Source organism: Oreochromis niloticus, linkage group LG3 (genome assembly GCF_001858045.2).
Source record: "Oreochromis niloticus isolate F11D_XX linkage group LG3, O_niloticus_UMD_NMBU, whole genome shotgun sequence".
Classification (NCBI taxonomy): domain Eukaryota; kingdom Metazoa; phylum Chordata; class Actinopteri; order Cichliformes; family Cichlidae; genus Oreochromis; species Oreochromis niloticus.
The window spans coordinates 21,812,382-21,829,211 of NC_031967.2; the positions used below are offsets into that span (position 1 = coordinate 21,812,382).

At 41.7% G+C, this 16,830-nt stretch overlaps 1 protein-coding gene across 1 annotated transcript in view; it reads right to left on the minus strand.

The window, feature by feature from the left end:
- The window catches only part of LOC109197864 (NACHT, LRR and PYD domains-containing protein 1b allele 2-like), a 48,451-nt gene extending 41,605 nt beyond the window's left edge, over nucleotides 1-6,846 (minus strand). The window contains exons 1-3 of the mRNA XM_019353621.2: nucleotides 6,742-6,846; nucleotides 5,980-6,020; nucleotides 5,099-5,313 (exon numbers count right to left, since the gene is read on the minus strand). Coding sequence (XP_019209166.1) covers nucleotides 5,099-5,313; nucleotides 5,980-6,020; nucleotides 6,742-6,846 — 361 coding nt within the window. The remainder of the gene's footprint in view (nucleotides 1-5,098; nucleotides 5,314-5,979; nucleotides 6,021-6,741) is intronic.
- Between the last annotated feature and the right edge of the window lie 9,984 nt (nucleotides 6,847-16,830).

Genomic DNA, 16,830 nt, shown 5'->3' on the forward strand with positions numbered 1-16,830 from the left:
AATGGCGTTTCACAAATTTAGAAGATCATCATTTAGCCTGGAGAAATAGTGGTTGTAGTGTTGCTTTATAAGAAAGCCCTCCGCAAAGCCAGAACATCTTACTACTCATCACTGATTGAAGAAAATAAGAACAACCCCAGGTTTCTCTTCAGCACTCTAGCCAGGCTGACAAAAAGTCAGAGCTCTGCTGAGCCAACCATCCCTTTAACTTTAACTAGTAATGACTTCATGAACTTCTTCACAAATAAAATTTTAATCATCAGAGAAAAAAATACCAATAATCATCCCACAGATGTAATATTATCTACAGCTACTTTCAGTACAATTGATATTAATTTTGAGTCTTTTTCTCCAATTGATCTTTCTGAGTTAACTTCAATAATTACTGCCTCCAAACCATCAACGTGTCTTTTAGACCCCATTTCTACAAAACTGCTCAAAGAAGTCCTGCCATTAATTAATTCTTCAATCTTAAATATGATCACATGTATGATCATATGTACCACAGGCCTTCAAGCTGGCAGTAGTTAAACCGTTACTTAAAAAGCCATCTCTAGACCCAGCTGTCTTAGCTAATTATAGGCCAATCTCCAACCTTCTTTTCATATCAAAAATTCTTCAAAAGTAGTTGTCAAACAGCTAACAGATCATCTGCAGAGGAATGGCTTATTCAGTCAGGTTTCAGAGCTCATCACAGCACAGAAACAGCTTTACTGAAGGTTACAAATGATCTTCTTATGGCCTCTGACAGTGGACTCATCTCTGTGCTTGTCCTGCTAGATCCTAATGCAGCGTTTGATACTGTTGACCATAATATCCTATTAGAGTCTATTATCCGATTAGAGCACGCTGTAGGTATTACAGGTACTGCACTGCAGTGGTTTGAACCATATCTATCTAATAGACTCCAATTTGTTCATGTAAATGGAGAGTCCTCTTCACACACAGGTTAAATATGGAGTTAAACAGGGTTTAGTGCTAGGACCAATTCTGTTTACGTTATACATGCTTCACTTAGGCAATATCATCAGAAGACACAGCATACATCTTCCCTGCTATGCACATGACACACAACTTTATCTATCCATGAAGCCAGATAACACACACCAATTAGTTAAACTGCAGCAATGTCTTAAAGACATAAAGACCTGGATGACCACTAACTTTCTGCTTCTAAATTCAGATAAAACTGAGGTTATTGTACTCTGCCCTGAAAATCTTAGAAATATGATATCTAACCAGATATGTGCATTCTCAGGATATGTCCTTCAAAACATATTAAACAAATATGTAGGACTGGTTTTCTTCCATTTGTGCAACATCTCTAAAATTAGAAATATCCTGTCTCAGAGTGATGCTGAAAAACTTGCATTTATTAATCTAGGCTTGACTACTGTAATTCATTATTATCAGGATGTCTTAAAAACTCCCTGAAAAGCCTTCAGTCAATCCAAAATGCTGCAGCAAGAATACGGACAGGGACTAGAAAGAGAAATTGTTAGGTTTAACGTATGTGTTGTAGATTGCCATTTAAAAAGCCAGAATGCTTCTGTTTGCTATCTATGTAACCCACGCATACGACTACGTGCACGACCTTGACAAGGGGAACTAAATGGTTGCAAGTGAGCTTTTCCAAATTAAAATGGGTTCTGGAGAAGGCTACTTATTTGAGACGCCATCAGAGAAGGAGTCCCACTCTAAAAAGATTCAGCGAGGTAATCCGATGTAAATTCTTCTTTTTCTTTTCGAAATGGCGTCATATTGCTGACAGTGAGAAACTTAATATGACGACAGATTCTACTGCCAGCAATGAATAAAGAATTAAAAAACATGGGGACCTGACTGGACTGACAGGAGTTGACTGAGTTGCCTGACTTAACACCAAAATGCAAAATTCCACTTCCACCCAGATGTGACAAAGGGGTGGATATATGAATGTGTGTTTCTCTGTTTTTGCAGGAGCAGGAGAATGACAGAGTCCAGAGGAAGAAACCAAAGGGTCACATGACAATGTGGGCCCTACAGATCTAACCTTTAACTGCAGTTTTGTAACAGTAACATTCAAAATGTTGAATATTACTGTGAGCATGTGTATTCATTGTGAAACACATACTGTGTTAAAATTGGTATCACTCCTTTCACAGAAAAGTAGGGTTGATCACATGATTCACAGCAGCACCTCTGGAATCTGTTGATCCAGGCCTGACCTCCATGACGCTCCAAGGCTAATGTGTTGTTTTTCTCCAAGAGTGCTTGTGAAGGATTTAGCATGGACAGACTAGTGACGTTAGAGCACATGTGCAGTGATTAAAGGACATTTTTAATGTTGGGCTCATTATCTGACTACTATTGAGCTCATAGTGATGAAATGAGAATGTGACATTATTTAAGGAACGTCACTGATTACAGTAATTTGGAATAAACGCATGGGATGATCCATGATTTGGGGCACATTATAGCAATAGTAGTGGGTTGAATGACTTGGAAAAAAAGGAAAAGAAACTGCAAATAACACTCGTCTTTGTAGTGCTGAATACTTTATTACTCTTATGATCTACAGTTGTTCGCAATTGTGAAATTTGATTTACCTTACAGATTTGTCTTCTAGGATACAGGCTCCAAGCAGAGCTGGGAGTTGAACAACTTTAACGTGAAAATCACTGGCTAATGTTTTTCTTATGACAGGGTTACAGGCTTGGAGTACAGCTGCTCCGAGGGACAAGCCCCGGGAATCTTTAAGAGAGAATGTGCAACTTCCTTGTGTATGTCTAACTGTGTGAAGCTGGCAATAGAGGGGTTTTTTTTGGGGGGGGGGGGGGGGGGGGTTAAAATACAGGTGGAATGAGGTTAAGTGATGGAAGAAGAGGCTGAGATGCAGATGCAGACTGAGGCTATGACAGAGGCAACAAGAGGATCAGTGAGGAGTGGAGAACGCCTCCACCTGAAGACCTGCAGAGAGCTGTGTCACTGGGCTTCCTAGAGAACATCGACAGGAGATGGTGGACAACAGAATGGGCTGAAGGATGAGGGGAGCATGCAAGCTCCAATCGACAGCACAGAGGAAGTTCAGGGATGGTATCATGATTCTGTAAACAACACAGAAACCAGAAGCTATGGCGGTGAAGGGAAATGACTGACGGCAATTTCCCAAGGATCATCACCTAATGCTTTTTCACTGTGCCATGCTGAGGTTGACACTCTACAGAGAGTCTCCCTTTGTGTCATTGCTGTTGTCATTTGCATCATGAACACTTCTACAAGACTGCTGCTGAAATTTTGAGCCATGGGCGTGGTCATGACTCAACCAGAGGGAGCAGCATAGCAGCAGTAAAACAAACAGCTGGATCCAATTTCCTTTTAATTTCTTTAACAAAACAAAACAAAAAAAAATCTCAAACCCGGTGAAGAAATCAATGACTCCCTTGCTTTTAGTCAGCAGCAAGGATGGCGTGGCTGGCTGATCTAACACCTTTTACCGACTTCCACTGACAGGACATAAACAAACTCAGACATTCTGTGTCAAAACTGTGCCAGGTATGAAAGGAACAGGAGTACTGGCGGATTGGTATGTGCTGTTTGGACACAAAGCATACCTGTTACTCCCAGAAGGTTGGGGAGGATTGTGTGCCTTGGTAAAACTGAGTGATCACGTGGAAATCAACAGACATGCACTCCTGAGGCATATAAATCTTACCAAGGTCCTGGGAACGGCCTTGGCAGAGGAACAGAAGACGATACGTACGATGGTGTTGCAAAAAAGACTGACGTTGGACCTGATAACAGCATCCCAAGGTGAGGTGTGTAAGCTAATTGATGAGACGTGTTGCACATCCATTCCAGACGGATACTCCACTGGCGGCAACAACTATGAGGCCCTAAAGAATTAACAGTGCTGCAAAGGTCTGTGGCAGATCACGCCAGGAGCCTCAACATAGGATGGGCTCGCATGGCTGACTTCTGGACCCTGGTGACATATGCTACTGAAGATCTTGCCCCCAATATTTGTTGTTTTACTCTATGTTTGTTGCGGTGACCTGTATTCTCTCTTGCATTAAGAGCATGGTACAAAGGATGGTAACTAATACCTTTATTTACTACGCATTAGCCCAGGGAGACCCAGAGAAGGGCATGAAAGATTGTGTTCAAATGAAGTAAGCATTGAAAATGCACCTGCAAGTGATGCTGTACTGATAGTTGACAACAAGCTTTTAAAATGTCAAACAGGAGGGAAGAATGTTAGGTTTAATGTATGTGTTGTAGATTGCCATTTAAAAAGCTAGAATGCTTCTGTTTGCTATCTATGTATCCCACACATAAGAGTATGTGCACAACCTTGATAAGGGGAACAAGCAGCCTTGAGAAGAACAGATTCTACCGACAACAATCTGGGAGAGCTGCACTCCCATCATATAACACCACACATTGTATAACCATGCTTGCACAATTACAGTTTGTAACCATATATAGTAATTTCTCATAGGTAATACAGCAACAAGCTTCATGAATATTCATGTGTGTAACCAATAAAAACAACCTGCAGGGGAAAAGTTGAAGTGGGTTGGAGACAACTGCTTCCCTCTTGCAAGTGAAAACTTGAGCTCTGTGTGACCTCGTTCCTGAGTGAGTTTGTTTATCCAGCAGTATCAGGGGTAAAACTCTGACATTAATCATATTTCTCCTATATTGGCTTCTCTTCATTAGCTCCCTGTTAAATCCAGAATTGAATTCAAAATCCTGCTCCTCACATACAAGGTCTTAAATAATCAGGCCCCATCTTATCTTAATGACCTTGTAGTACCATATCACCCTATTAGAGCACTTATCCTGTCTTCCTTCTCTCACCCCAACCGGTTGCAGCAGATGGCCCCGCCCCTCCCTGAGCCTGGTTCTGCCGGAGGTTTCTTCCTGGTAAAAGGGAGTTTTTCCTTCCCACTTTTGCCAAAGTGCTTGCTCATAGGGGGTCATATGATTGTTGGGTTTTTCTCTGAATGTATTATTGTAGGGTCTACTTTACAATATACAGTGTCTTGAGGCAACTGTTTTGATTTGGCACTATTTAAAGAAAACTGAATTGAAAATATTTTTTATGACTGCTTACCTATATAGATCCAGTGTGGCAGAGAGACCTCTTCTATATTCCCATCTGTGACTTTGATGTCCATTAGGGGTCCTGCTGGTATGTATTCCATGCATACAAGCTTCTTCATGAATCGTTCCCATGAGCTGAACTGGAATCTGAAGCAGACTCTTTCCTTACAAACCCAACGCAAGGCAGACTCACTGCATTCATATTTCCCGCTTTCAGACTGTAGGCTGAATTTGAATAGACAAGACAAAATGCTCAGTTTTGCTCTGTTCACATGCACAAACAGAAAAAGCACAACTCCAAAGCAAATAACAAAAGCTCACTGTATCTCTTTTATTTATTTATTCATTTTCTAAATTTACTTATAACCTTTACCTGTAAGTCTGGATATCATCCATTATCATGACTTCTGGTTTCAACTTAGTCCAGTCAGTGGAGTCCTGTTTTTTTTTTTGTTGTTGTTACATATTTTTACACACACACACACACACACACACACACACACTTTGTTGTTATTGAATATCATGGAAAAGTTTATTTTCATAATTCTATTCAAAACATTAAACTTTCACAGATTGCAGATTCAGGCCCCACAGCTTAAACAATTTCAATTACTTAGTTGTTTATTTGTACAAAATTTGGGTTTCAAGCTCATAAAACCCAGAAAAACAGGAATTCAAACATGTAAAATTCAATTTTACATGGCAACTTATGTACTAAACTCACAGCGCAGGTTTTTTTTGTGTGTTTGTGTATTCTTATCTCATACATACATACATACATACATACATGCATGCATATACACACACACACACACACACACACACACACACACACACACACACACACACACACACAGAAACAGAGAAAACATAACATGACAGCAATCTTACCATTTCATTGCCAGAAGCTTCAAGATGTTTCTCAGGCGGCCCTTTTCAAGTAAAGTTCAAATTGAATTTTTTTTCTCCACCTTTATAGGTTAATCATATATGTTCTTTTACATTTCTAAACAATAAGTACATTAAAAACAATTTCCATCAGTGGTAAAACATTAATAAAAGCGGAACACTAAAAAGAGAAGACATCCATCCATTTTCTTCCGCTTATCCGGGGCCAGATTGGGGGGCATCAGCCTAAGCAGAGAAGCCCAGACCCGCCTCTACCTGGCCACCTTCTCCAGCTTGTCCAGGGGAACAAGCTGGCGTTCCCAGAACACCCGAGAGACAGATAATCTCTCCAGCATGTACTGGGTCTGCCCAAGGGCCAACTTTCAGTTGGACAAAGATATATAAAAAACCAACTACAGTAAAGTGAATGATAACAGAATTTTTCCAGTTTCTCAAACAAATGGGAAATTCTTCATTGGTCACATGAGTCACCTTATCTTAATCCAACAGAGAAAGCTTTTCAAGTATTAAAGGCAAAACTGATTATCAAGAGACCAGCAAGCAATCAACAACTAAAAGCGAATGCAGCAAAGGACTAGCAGAGCATCTCAAAGGAGCAGGCAACATCTGGTGATGTAAAATGATCAAACTACCCTACCTATATTAAAACAGCTATTGTTATTACAATGTGAAACATCATTATACTGTATAATGAAGGCCTTTAATTTGTTACGGGTAAGGATTTTAGTAATTTAATTTTCTTACCCTCAGTTCTTCTGTGAATGCTGTAAGCAACAGGACCACCAATTGTAAATCCAAGATAAAAGAACACATGGCCTGATTTCCAGAGGCTGTCTCTTCGGTCGACATCCAAGTCAATCTCTTTGCCACCAAGTGTTGCATACAGCCTGTAATTTCTCACTACCCCTTCAACTCTGAGGAGTTTGCCTTGGACTGCTGGATCTCTGAAAATATCGTCATTCCTCCAGTTTGTGTTTGAGCCTTTCAGTGCATCTTGAGTCCACAAGATTTCAAGGTTTCGTCTGTGAACAAATCTGTTCAGACCCTGACCCGGTCCAAGAAAAAACAGGGGCCGAAGGTACCTTGATTGAAAGAGTGACTTATATTCTTGTTCATAGGAACGCTGAATATTTTTGATAAAATGATGGAGGTCATAGGCTAATTTGTCTTCACCATCTGTAGGCCAAAATACCAGCAGGGCTAACATGTGAAACTCGGGTGGCATCTCAGGAGCCAGTGGCATTTTCTCTGTAAAGATGCTCTGGTAGTCGGAGCTGGGGGGAGTTTCTTTCATATTTATCAGCATGATATTGGCCAGAATGAAGTTGGGAAATGCATATCTAGCATAATCTTTGTGTTGACAGATTTCTTTCCACCACATGGCAATGTCCTTGGTGTCTGATCTAGTGCATCTTTCAAGACATGAAAGTACTCCCGGAGAAGTGACAGCCAGTTTTTGTTTGAGTCTGTGAAAGGCTTTTTGGAGTTGATCATTTGGTTCTGCATCTCCAATATATTTTTTGTAGCATTCTGCCATCATTGTAGAAAGATAGGATCGATCATCTTGTTTCAAAGACTCTGAATACGTGAAAAAAGTGTCGAAAAATTCAAATTTTTTCTCAACCATGTCTCTGAGGTTGGTTATTAGGTCCTTAAACCTGAAAAGTTTCTTATCTCCAAGATATTTCCTGACAGAGTCCAGTGACACAGTCTTTGTGAGAACTTTCTCCCAAAGTTCATTATGCTTGATAAGATTGTCATACAACAGGCCGGATACTTCCAGATAACCAAACTGCCCTCTGGTGTTTAAAGCATGTGAGACTTTTGTATTCCCATCCCCTTGCTTGTCTTTCATGTGTTCATTCTCAGCAAGTTGCTCTTCCTCTTCAAAAGCTTCAATGGCTTTTTGAGCCAGTTGAAAAATTTCTCTTGGTTTGGCAAAATCTTTTATTTTCTTTAGGTGGTTCTTATGGACTTGGCCTAGTGTATCTGCAACAAATGAATTTCGGGGATCCCTCTGCTTTGCCTTATTTGCCCAAATTTCTGCACTGTTGTAGTCTTCTAGTTCTATATAATAAAAACGTGAAAGAGTTTGTGGAAAAAATGGATTCTGATCAAACATTTTTGAGGCCACCTTCAAAACTGACACGCTCTCAATTTTGCTCTCCATCTGTGTAATGTGTAGTATCAGTCTGGAAAACTTCTCTTTCCTCTCTTTAATGCCATCAGTTTGGTCCTCTTTTTTTATTTCTCTTTTAGTTAGTATGTCTCTGACAAAACCAAGTAAATATGGAGGAACATAACTTCTGCAAAAACTGTTCAAGAAGTGTCTTGTTGTGTCACTTCTGGTCACACCCGCATTAGCCAACAGTTCAGTACAATACTGAGCTATCATATTGTGAGCCATGCAGACTTTTGTTTCAGATCTTCCATCTTGTTGGAAGGTGATGATCAGATGACTGAAAGGCTGCATTTGATCCTCCAGTGAACAGTCATCATCACCTTCGTTTCTGAGGAAGTCCAGGCACTGAGACTCCAGGAGATATGAACCTGGTACGTAGGCATTCAGCAGGCACAGGAAGGTGGCAAGCTGTGTCTTCCGAGGTTTATTTGTTCTTTTGATATGTTCTAATGTAACACATGCGTTCCTGATGTAGTCTTGAGAGAAATTAGACTGCAGAATGTTAAAACCATGAAACTGCTTGCATCGATCACCAAATCTTCTGCCAAGCTCTTCTTTTTTCATATCAAAGTCTGCTTGCTCTCTGTGTGAGAGAGCATTTTTAAGAAGAATAGTGTCTCTTGTTTTTCTCTTTAACTTTTGTTTCAGTTCGTAAGAACAGTCCTTTTGATGGATAAGCTCGTCACTGCTTCTCACACAGTTGAGTAAAATGACCACCGCCATATCTATATCTCTGTCCTGTTCAGCAATCTCTTCCATAATCCTGTCCTGGAGGATGTCCAAAATTAACTCATTATTTAGTAACAACAGTACAGTTTTCTGGTGGCCATGACTACCTGCTGTAAAAAGGCTGACCACATCTTGCGCAATTTTTGTGATATCTATTGTTGAGCCTGTCAAAACAGCACATCTGAAGGTTTTCCTCAAGTCCCACAACACCTGCATAGCCAGCGTGGTTCCCCCACATCCTTGTTGATGGAATAGTTTAATTGTTGATGTCCCAGGGCCTTTTCTTCTCAGGTGAATTTGTTCTTTAAGGGTTTCATATCCATCTCGCTTGATAAAAGGAGTTGCAGTGCCATCTGACACTGCTTGTTCGCTGATATAGAAGTTTAGCCAGTTCGGTGGGGCCCCTCTGTAAAAGTTTTCCTCCACTTGCTCAGCGTGTTGCAGTTCAACAAACTTTCCTTCAAACTGATTGGCATGGAGGACATCCAAAAATGAGAAGGGATCACTGATTTTACTCCTTGCATCTGCTTCTCCACCTTCAGCAGTGGTCAGGGCTGGTCTGTTTGCCATCTTCACACTTTAACTTTGCTTCACCTTAATGAATGTAAAAACAAAACAAACATTTTTCAGTGTTGTCTTAGCTTAAACTATTTGTAAATTAGGGACTTACATTCACTTTTCAATCATGGAATGTGATGTATTTAAGCCATTTCATTGCTGATCGAGCAAATAAAATAGATAGCCTTCTCCATGTAAAGAACCAGACACTAACTTCAATAAAAACTTCAGTTTGTCATTTGCAAATCATTAAAGATTTTTCTTACCTTTACCCTACCTTCCAAATGAAGCTGGCAGCTCTAAAACCTTGCTATCATGCTATGTGTTCAAGAATTGGTGCCGTGAATGTGTACTGTAACACATTCACGGTAACCAGAAAGCTTTAGTCACCACACCCAAAGCAGACAGGGATAATCACGTACAGACATGTACTCTTCTACACTATGCATGCCTGTGTAGTTCTAAAAAAAAAAATGAATGAGTCATTTTAACGGCGCATATTCTTCCTGGTTAAGACAAAAAAACAAAAAAAAAAACAATAGACAATCAGAAGCTACACAATGTAAACTTGCAGACTTGGCCAACAAACTAATAAAACGTGATACATGTTAATATTCTCCCATTTCAAACATTACCTACATTTGTTTAAAGGGCAGGGTGAGTTCATTTGTTTAGGAAATGCTTCTCACAACAGATACCAAGGCTATATTATGAATGGTTTCTTGATGAAAGATAATTCTTTCTCTCAATATTTCACTTATGTGGTTGAATTAACCTGTTATTCAGGTTCAGAGTTAAGAATATGTCCATGTTATTGACACAGGTATATGTTTAAATACGACTGTAACACTCAACTTCTTTGGTTGCAGTTCAGGTCTAAAAATTGCAACTGAACAGTGCTTGAGTATTTGGAAACATTTAAACAAATAAAAGGAGTACATTAAAATAAAAATATGACAACCTTTTCATCCCTCAGGACACTGAAGCTGATTCCAAGCATGGTTTAGACATATCCAGAGGATCAGATAAACTGGTAATACAGTAATATAGTTTCCAGCTTATATCTAACATTGACTTTCTACCTCATTAACAAATTCTTTTAAAAAAAAAGTAACTTTTTCAATTAAATTAAAAACATTACTAATTACATTAGGCTACTCCATTAAATGTGCCCCTCTTTACTAGTAGTAAATAGATACTGAAGTCATGGAAAATCCACAGTGGTGGAAAAATAATTTCTCTCTAATCATTTAAATCTAAAGTGACGAGCCAATTTTCAAAATGGTAAGAGTAGGAAGGACAGATATTTGTACAAAAATGTAGAGAGTAAAAGTTGTCAGGCAATAAATAATCAAATACTATAAAAATTCTATTCCAATAATGGTGTAGTTGTACTTTGTTCCTTCTCACCTCAGCAACAGAGTAATTATTTTGCCAGCTAACCCGATGTATGCTTAATTGGCTATCCCAATATTAACACCCCCATGGGAATTTCACACAGAAAATATCTAGTTCAGAGATATGCTAATTACCAGGAAGGCCCTCAAGTTCACCATACTTCAGAATGAGATGTGGTTTAGAGTGTAAAATGGTTTATTGGCAGCTATTTAAAAACAAATAAAGAACCATAAATTACCAGTGGGTGAATGGGATGCCAGATCAGGAGTCCAGAGAATCACCGATTCACACATGAAGCTCAGAATTAAGCACACTCACACAGAACGCCTCACCACCAAGGCACCCAGTCACCTCGCTTTAGGCCTTCAAAAACACACAAAAAAACAAAACAAAAAAAACAACAACAAAATATATAAAAAGTTATTATTATATCCAGCTCATGAAAATTAAATGTACCCTCTGCAGTTAAGTCTATTGAAGAAACACAGTGGTGATCTACAACAAGAAAAAAAGGGGTGTAGCAAAAGAATTTACAAATCACAAACAAAATGTTAAAAAAAAAAAAAATTAGCAGATGGCCCACTGATTGGTACTGTGCTGCTGTTAAACACCCACAAATTGCTCTAAAATGAATAACTCGACGCATTAAATCACATTAACAGTTTCCCATATATAATTCTTAAATGGTATATAATTGTTAGAACACCATTAATCAAAGGGACTTTAAATACCGGAACAATACACAAAAATCAAACCTTCTGGGTCACCTTGAAGATCCCAGTCAGCTGTGCCTGAGACACAAAGCGACTCTAACGCTAACTAACGATCTAGGCACAAGCAAAACAGAAAGCTAAGCAGAAGAAAAAAAGGTAAGGCAAAGCAGCAGCACTTTCGTCAAGTAGCCTAAAGAAGCATTAGCGTCCATGTAAAGCTTTTCGCCCAGGAGTAAACTTCCTGTAAAGTATAATTAACATTAACAGTAAAAAATATGGTGACAAAAGTAATGCGAAGATCGCGGCAAGTCAAAGTTGCATACCGATCAAACGGCGTAGCTTTTGCAGCTATAACCTATAAACAAACCTGTTTAAAACCAAGTGGTGATGGCCGATGACACCAATGCTCCGATACAAGTTTCGAACTCAAGTTGCATTTTCCTTCAGTGGGAGAAAAAACAAATCCCACTTGACCGATGAGGTCCCCGTCGCTTGACTCGTTGGAACCGTCAATACTCCTACGCAGGGGCGGTCCTAGCCTGTTTGGTGCCCTGGGCGAAGACTCCCTCTGTGTCAGTTATACTGCTGAATGTCACATTTGCTCCAAAAAAGCCATAAAAGGCAGACTCCAGTGTAAACGCTGTCTCCACATGGAAAACTGGACTGATACACCTCCTGCTGTCAGACCTGCAGGGTTTAGGCCTGTGCTGTTCTCCCCTGTCTTATACTGAACACAAATTATTTTTTTGGACTGGCACAAATAATTTGTGTGCCTTCTTATTTGATGCAGAACACCTGATTTTTCTGTAAATAGATTTAAATGGTTATATAAAAAAAACGCCTGAGGCCTTGGCTGCATTTTTAGGTAAATAGTACCATATAACTTTGTTTTTTGCAAAACTTTCTATTTGCATTTCAAGTTATGAAAATGATTCGTTAAACATGTTTGTAGGTTTTACAGTGAAAAATATAACTTTTCTACTCGGATTTTGAATTTTTTGTCTGAATTTAGATAAATTGTGCTAATATAGTATGCCAAAATGAAAAAAATAACTGAAATTTCAGATATTTGAGGTTGTGCTTAAAATAATGATACCAAACAAGACAAGATAAACATACTGTAGTGGGTCAGGGCTGTTCGGGGTTTTTGTTTTGACAGTTATGTTTTGTTGTTCTGTTGCCATGGTTACAGGTGACACTCTCTCTGCGACTGTGTGTTTCCGGGTGAGATAGCACCTTTTTTTTTGCTGTTGTTGTTGTGTGCTGGTCTGCCTATGTTAATAAACGGCTGTGCTCCCTGGCTAGCTCACGGGAAGCAAGACCAAACGATACCTCCGTCTCCTCCTTGTCTGAGCTCACCACATTGGTGTCAGAAGTGGGATAGCTCACCCTCGCCGTAATGGAGAGAGACATTCGGAGGCTGGAGCAAGCCGTCGAGGAAAGCATTTGCTGCTTGGGAAGCTGGCGATTGAAGAGAGAGGAAGCGAACGGCCATGTAAGTCCCCCGACGGGTCCCGACGGGGCAAGCGCACCACGGCGGCGGCCCGTCGTGACAGACGCTAGGACAATGCTTCATGGGCTGCCTCTGTCGACCGACGCACCAAGCCCCCGACAGCGAGCAGTTATGCCTACAACGCGAGCTAAGGTACCGAAATACAACGGGCTAACCCCGCTAGAGCCCTACCTCTCACAAGTCCGGCTAGCTGCGAGGCATAGTGGCTGGAGCTACGAAGAGGTTGCCACACACCTAGCACTTCACCCGTTTTGGGGTCCCGGCTGAGCTCCACAGTGACCAGGGGCGTAGCTTCGAATCGAAGGTCTTCGGGGAGATCTGCCGGCGGCTGGGGGTGGAGAAGACGAGAACCACACCGCTCCACCCGCAAAGCAACGGCTTGGTCGAGCGCTTTAACCGCACGCTGGCCACCCAGCTCGCCATTCTCACCAGCCGCCACCAGCGGGATTGGGACCGACATCTGCCCCTGGTCCTTTGGTCGTATCGGACTGCGGTTCAGGAGTCCAGCCAGTGCACGCCTGCCGCTCTGATGTTTGGACAGGAACTCCGGACGCCTGTGGATATGGTGTTCGGGTCCCCCCCCGAGCCGGAGATTGATGGTGGGCCAGAGATGGACTACTACAGGAGGCTGAGGGAGCGGCTGCAGGTGGTTCATGACTACACCCGCCAGGCCCAGGGCAGCGCCGGAGTACGACAGAAAAGAGCCTACGACACCAAGTGCTGAGGGGGGGTTTTCATGCCTGGCGACAAGGTTTGGGTGTACTGCCCGGTTCGCAAGAGAGGAGTGTCCCCCAAACTCTGCAGTCACTGGCAAGGGCCGGCGGAGGTCGTGGAGCGGCTAACAGAAGTGGTGTACCGTATCCGTATGCCGGGCACGGGGCGCATGGTGGTGTTGCACCAGGACAGACTCTCACCATACCGACCGCTCGGGGACGCCGGGGCAGGGGATGCTGGTGGCACCCCATGCTCTGATCCGAGTGACTTTTCCCCCGCCGGTCGAGATCAGCCGGTGCGCCAAAAGAAGACACCTGGACATTTGCAGGGCTTTGTGTTGGGTAATGGGGTTGTCGGGGACGACTGACCCCTTAGGTGGGGGCTATGTAGTGGGTCAGGGCTGTTCGGGGTTTTGTTTTGACAGTTGTGTTTTGTTGTTCTGTTGCCATGGTTACAGGTGACGCTCTCTCTGCGCCCGTGTGTTTCCAGGTGAGAGAGCGCCTTTTTTTTGTTGGTGTTATTGTGTGCTGGTCTGCCTATGTTAATAAACGGCTGTGCTCCCTGGCTAGCTCACGGGAAGCAAGACCAAACGATACCTCCGTCTCCTCCTTGTCTGAGCTCGCCACAATATTTTAACGGTGAAATATAGAGGTAAAATCAAAAGTAGTCAAAAACGGCCAATTACACCCTGGACCCCAGAGGGTTAATAAGGCTGTTGTGTTTTTAATATGTTTTAATGCTTTGTATCATGTTAAAGCTCAGTTTTTAAAACCTTACGATGTAACTACAGCTCAGCCCATGCAGTGGTATATTAATGACTAACTCAGCAGTTCATCTGCATCTAAAGGACAAAGGTCACTCTTTCGAGGATGCCAACGTTCACAATTTGGACAGAGAGGACAGATGGTTTGAAAGAGGAGAGAAAGAAGCCATTTACGTCCACTGTGAGCAACCATCTTTGAACACAGGCGGTGGTTTACAACATAAACTGTCTGCCATCTATAATCCAGTTTTCAGATCCCTTCCCAGACACCTCAATGCCCACTCACATCCTGCACCATCTGACCTCAGGAAATCACATGATAGGGTGGGGCCAGGTTTCACAATGAGCTCACCCGAAACCCTGGCTGATTGTGACCCACACCCGCTTTCACACCTTGGATCATGTGATTAGGTAGAGGATCATCAGGGGGTCCTTTGTCCCTCTTTGGGGGGAAACTCCCACTGGAGTTCGAGGAGGCGGCCTAAGGGTACATCTTTCGCCATCTTACAATGCTGTGATTGCAGCCATTCCCCAACTCTCTGTGAATGGTACTCATGGCCATTGATCAGTGTTCTTTGATCAGTGGGTTTTGGTCAGTGATTGTTGATCAATGGTCATGGGAATTTGCATAATTATGATTAAGGAACTGACCTCACAGCCCATTGTTCCTTCAGTGGGCTGGTTTCAGTCATTATGCAAATGTACTGTTTATAAGGTTTGGGGAAACCTGCAGTCAGCTGAGACTGAAGAAGTCACTTGGATGAGTGACGAAACGTTTCTCCCACAAAACGCTACGTCCAGATGAACAGATTCAACTTTTGGAGAAACTCCCACTGGGTTTAAATCTGGGACTCTCCATCTTTTGACCTTAGAACTGAAGAAGCTTCTCGGATGAGAGATGAAACGTCTTCAAGCAACTCAAAGAAGTCCAGACGCTATTCTTTCCAAGCTCCTTAGACTACGATGACCTGGATGACTGAGAACCTTCACAGACATTAATCACTAACCTTGTATTGTGGAGGAATTATCTCAGTTATCTCAGCCTTATTAAACGCCTCTGTCAGTGTAGCTTGCAATCACCAGTGTGTGAATGTGTGTGTGAATGGGTGGATGACTGAATGTAGTGTAAAGCACTTTGGGGTCCATAGGGACTAAGTAAAGTGCTATACAAATACAGGCTATTTGCCATTTTGTTCTCCTGACTGACCTTTGGTCCATTTACAGCAGGGGTGTCCAAACTTTTTTCACTGAGGGCCACATACATAAAAATATAGGAGGGGCTGGGCCACTTACTAGAAATTGGGTATATAACCTTAACTGTAGCGTATTAAAGTTAGAAAAATCACTTAAAAGTGGTCAAATATGTTATATTGTTGAATATAATTAAAGACAAAACTGCCTTCATCACAGCTTTCCATAAATGGATCTTTATTGATTTATTCAGAAAAGGCTTTGGTAGCTCATTCTCAGAACAGCAGCCTCAGATTTCTTCTTAGACAGAAGATTTACAGCACAGAGAAAAAACAATAAAGGGGAAAATGGGACGGGTATATTTCAAGCTTGTTATTTAAGTTCTTAGGCTTAGCAACACACCTATTAACGTTCGTTTGAAACCGTTATCAACATTAACAGACTGAACTGGACTTAATAACAGGAGTGTATATAATTTTAGTGAATTATTCTGGTGAGTATCAGCTGCGCTGGGCATGTAAATCGGGCCATCCAGCCGCGGTGCTGATCGTACGCCACTCGTGCCAAAAATCTGGACAAATGTCACTTGATCAAGGAGCAGATCTGCATCAGATGAGATCAGCTGACTTTGCATGTGCGTGCGCTGTGCACAGCGGTGTGTACTCTGTGTGTTAACAAGAAAAACGCATATAAGAAAGTGGTGCGCAAAAGCAGGGTAGAGACAGAATTGATGCGCATTATTGATATTTGAAGCATGTGTACCTGCACATGCATGCTTATTAACACACGGGTACTGTGGAATATATTTTTACTCACCTAAAGCGCTCGTGCTCTCGTCCACTCCCCGCAAAAAAAAAATTAGCAGCTGTGCGGTGTCTGTGGCATCAGTGCTCGGATCGCATGCGATGGAGTAAAAATCAAAAGCACAGCTTTATCAGACAGTTGCAGTTTAATGTTGGCTGACAGTCTTCAATGCGTCGCACAACTGGATTTCTGGACATGCTGACGTTGTTGAAGTCCTGCACTTTTTCCGGGCACATTATTTCGGTGACTTTAACGAGGCAGCGTTTTA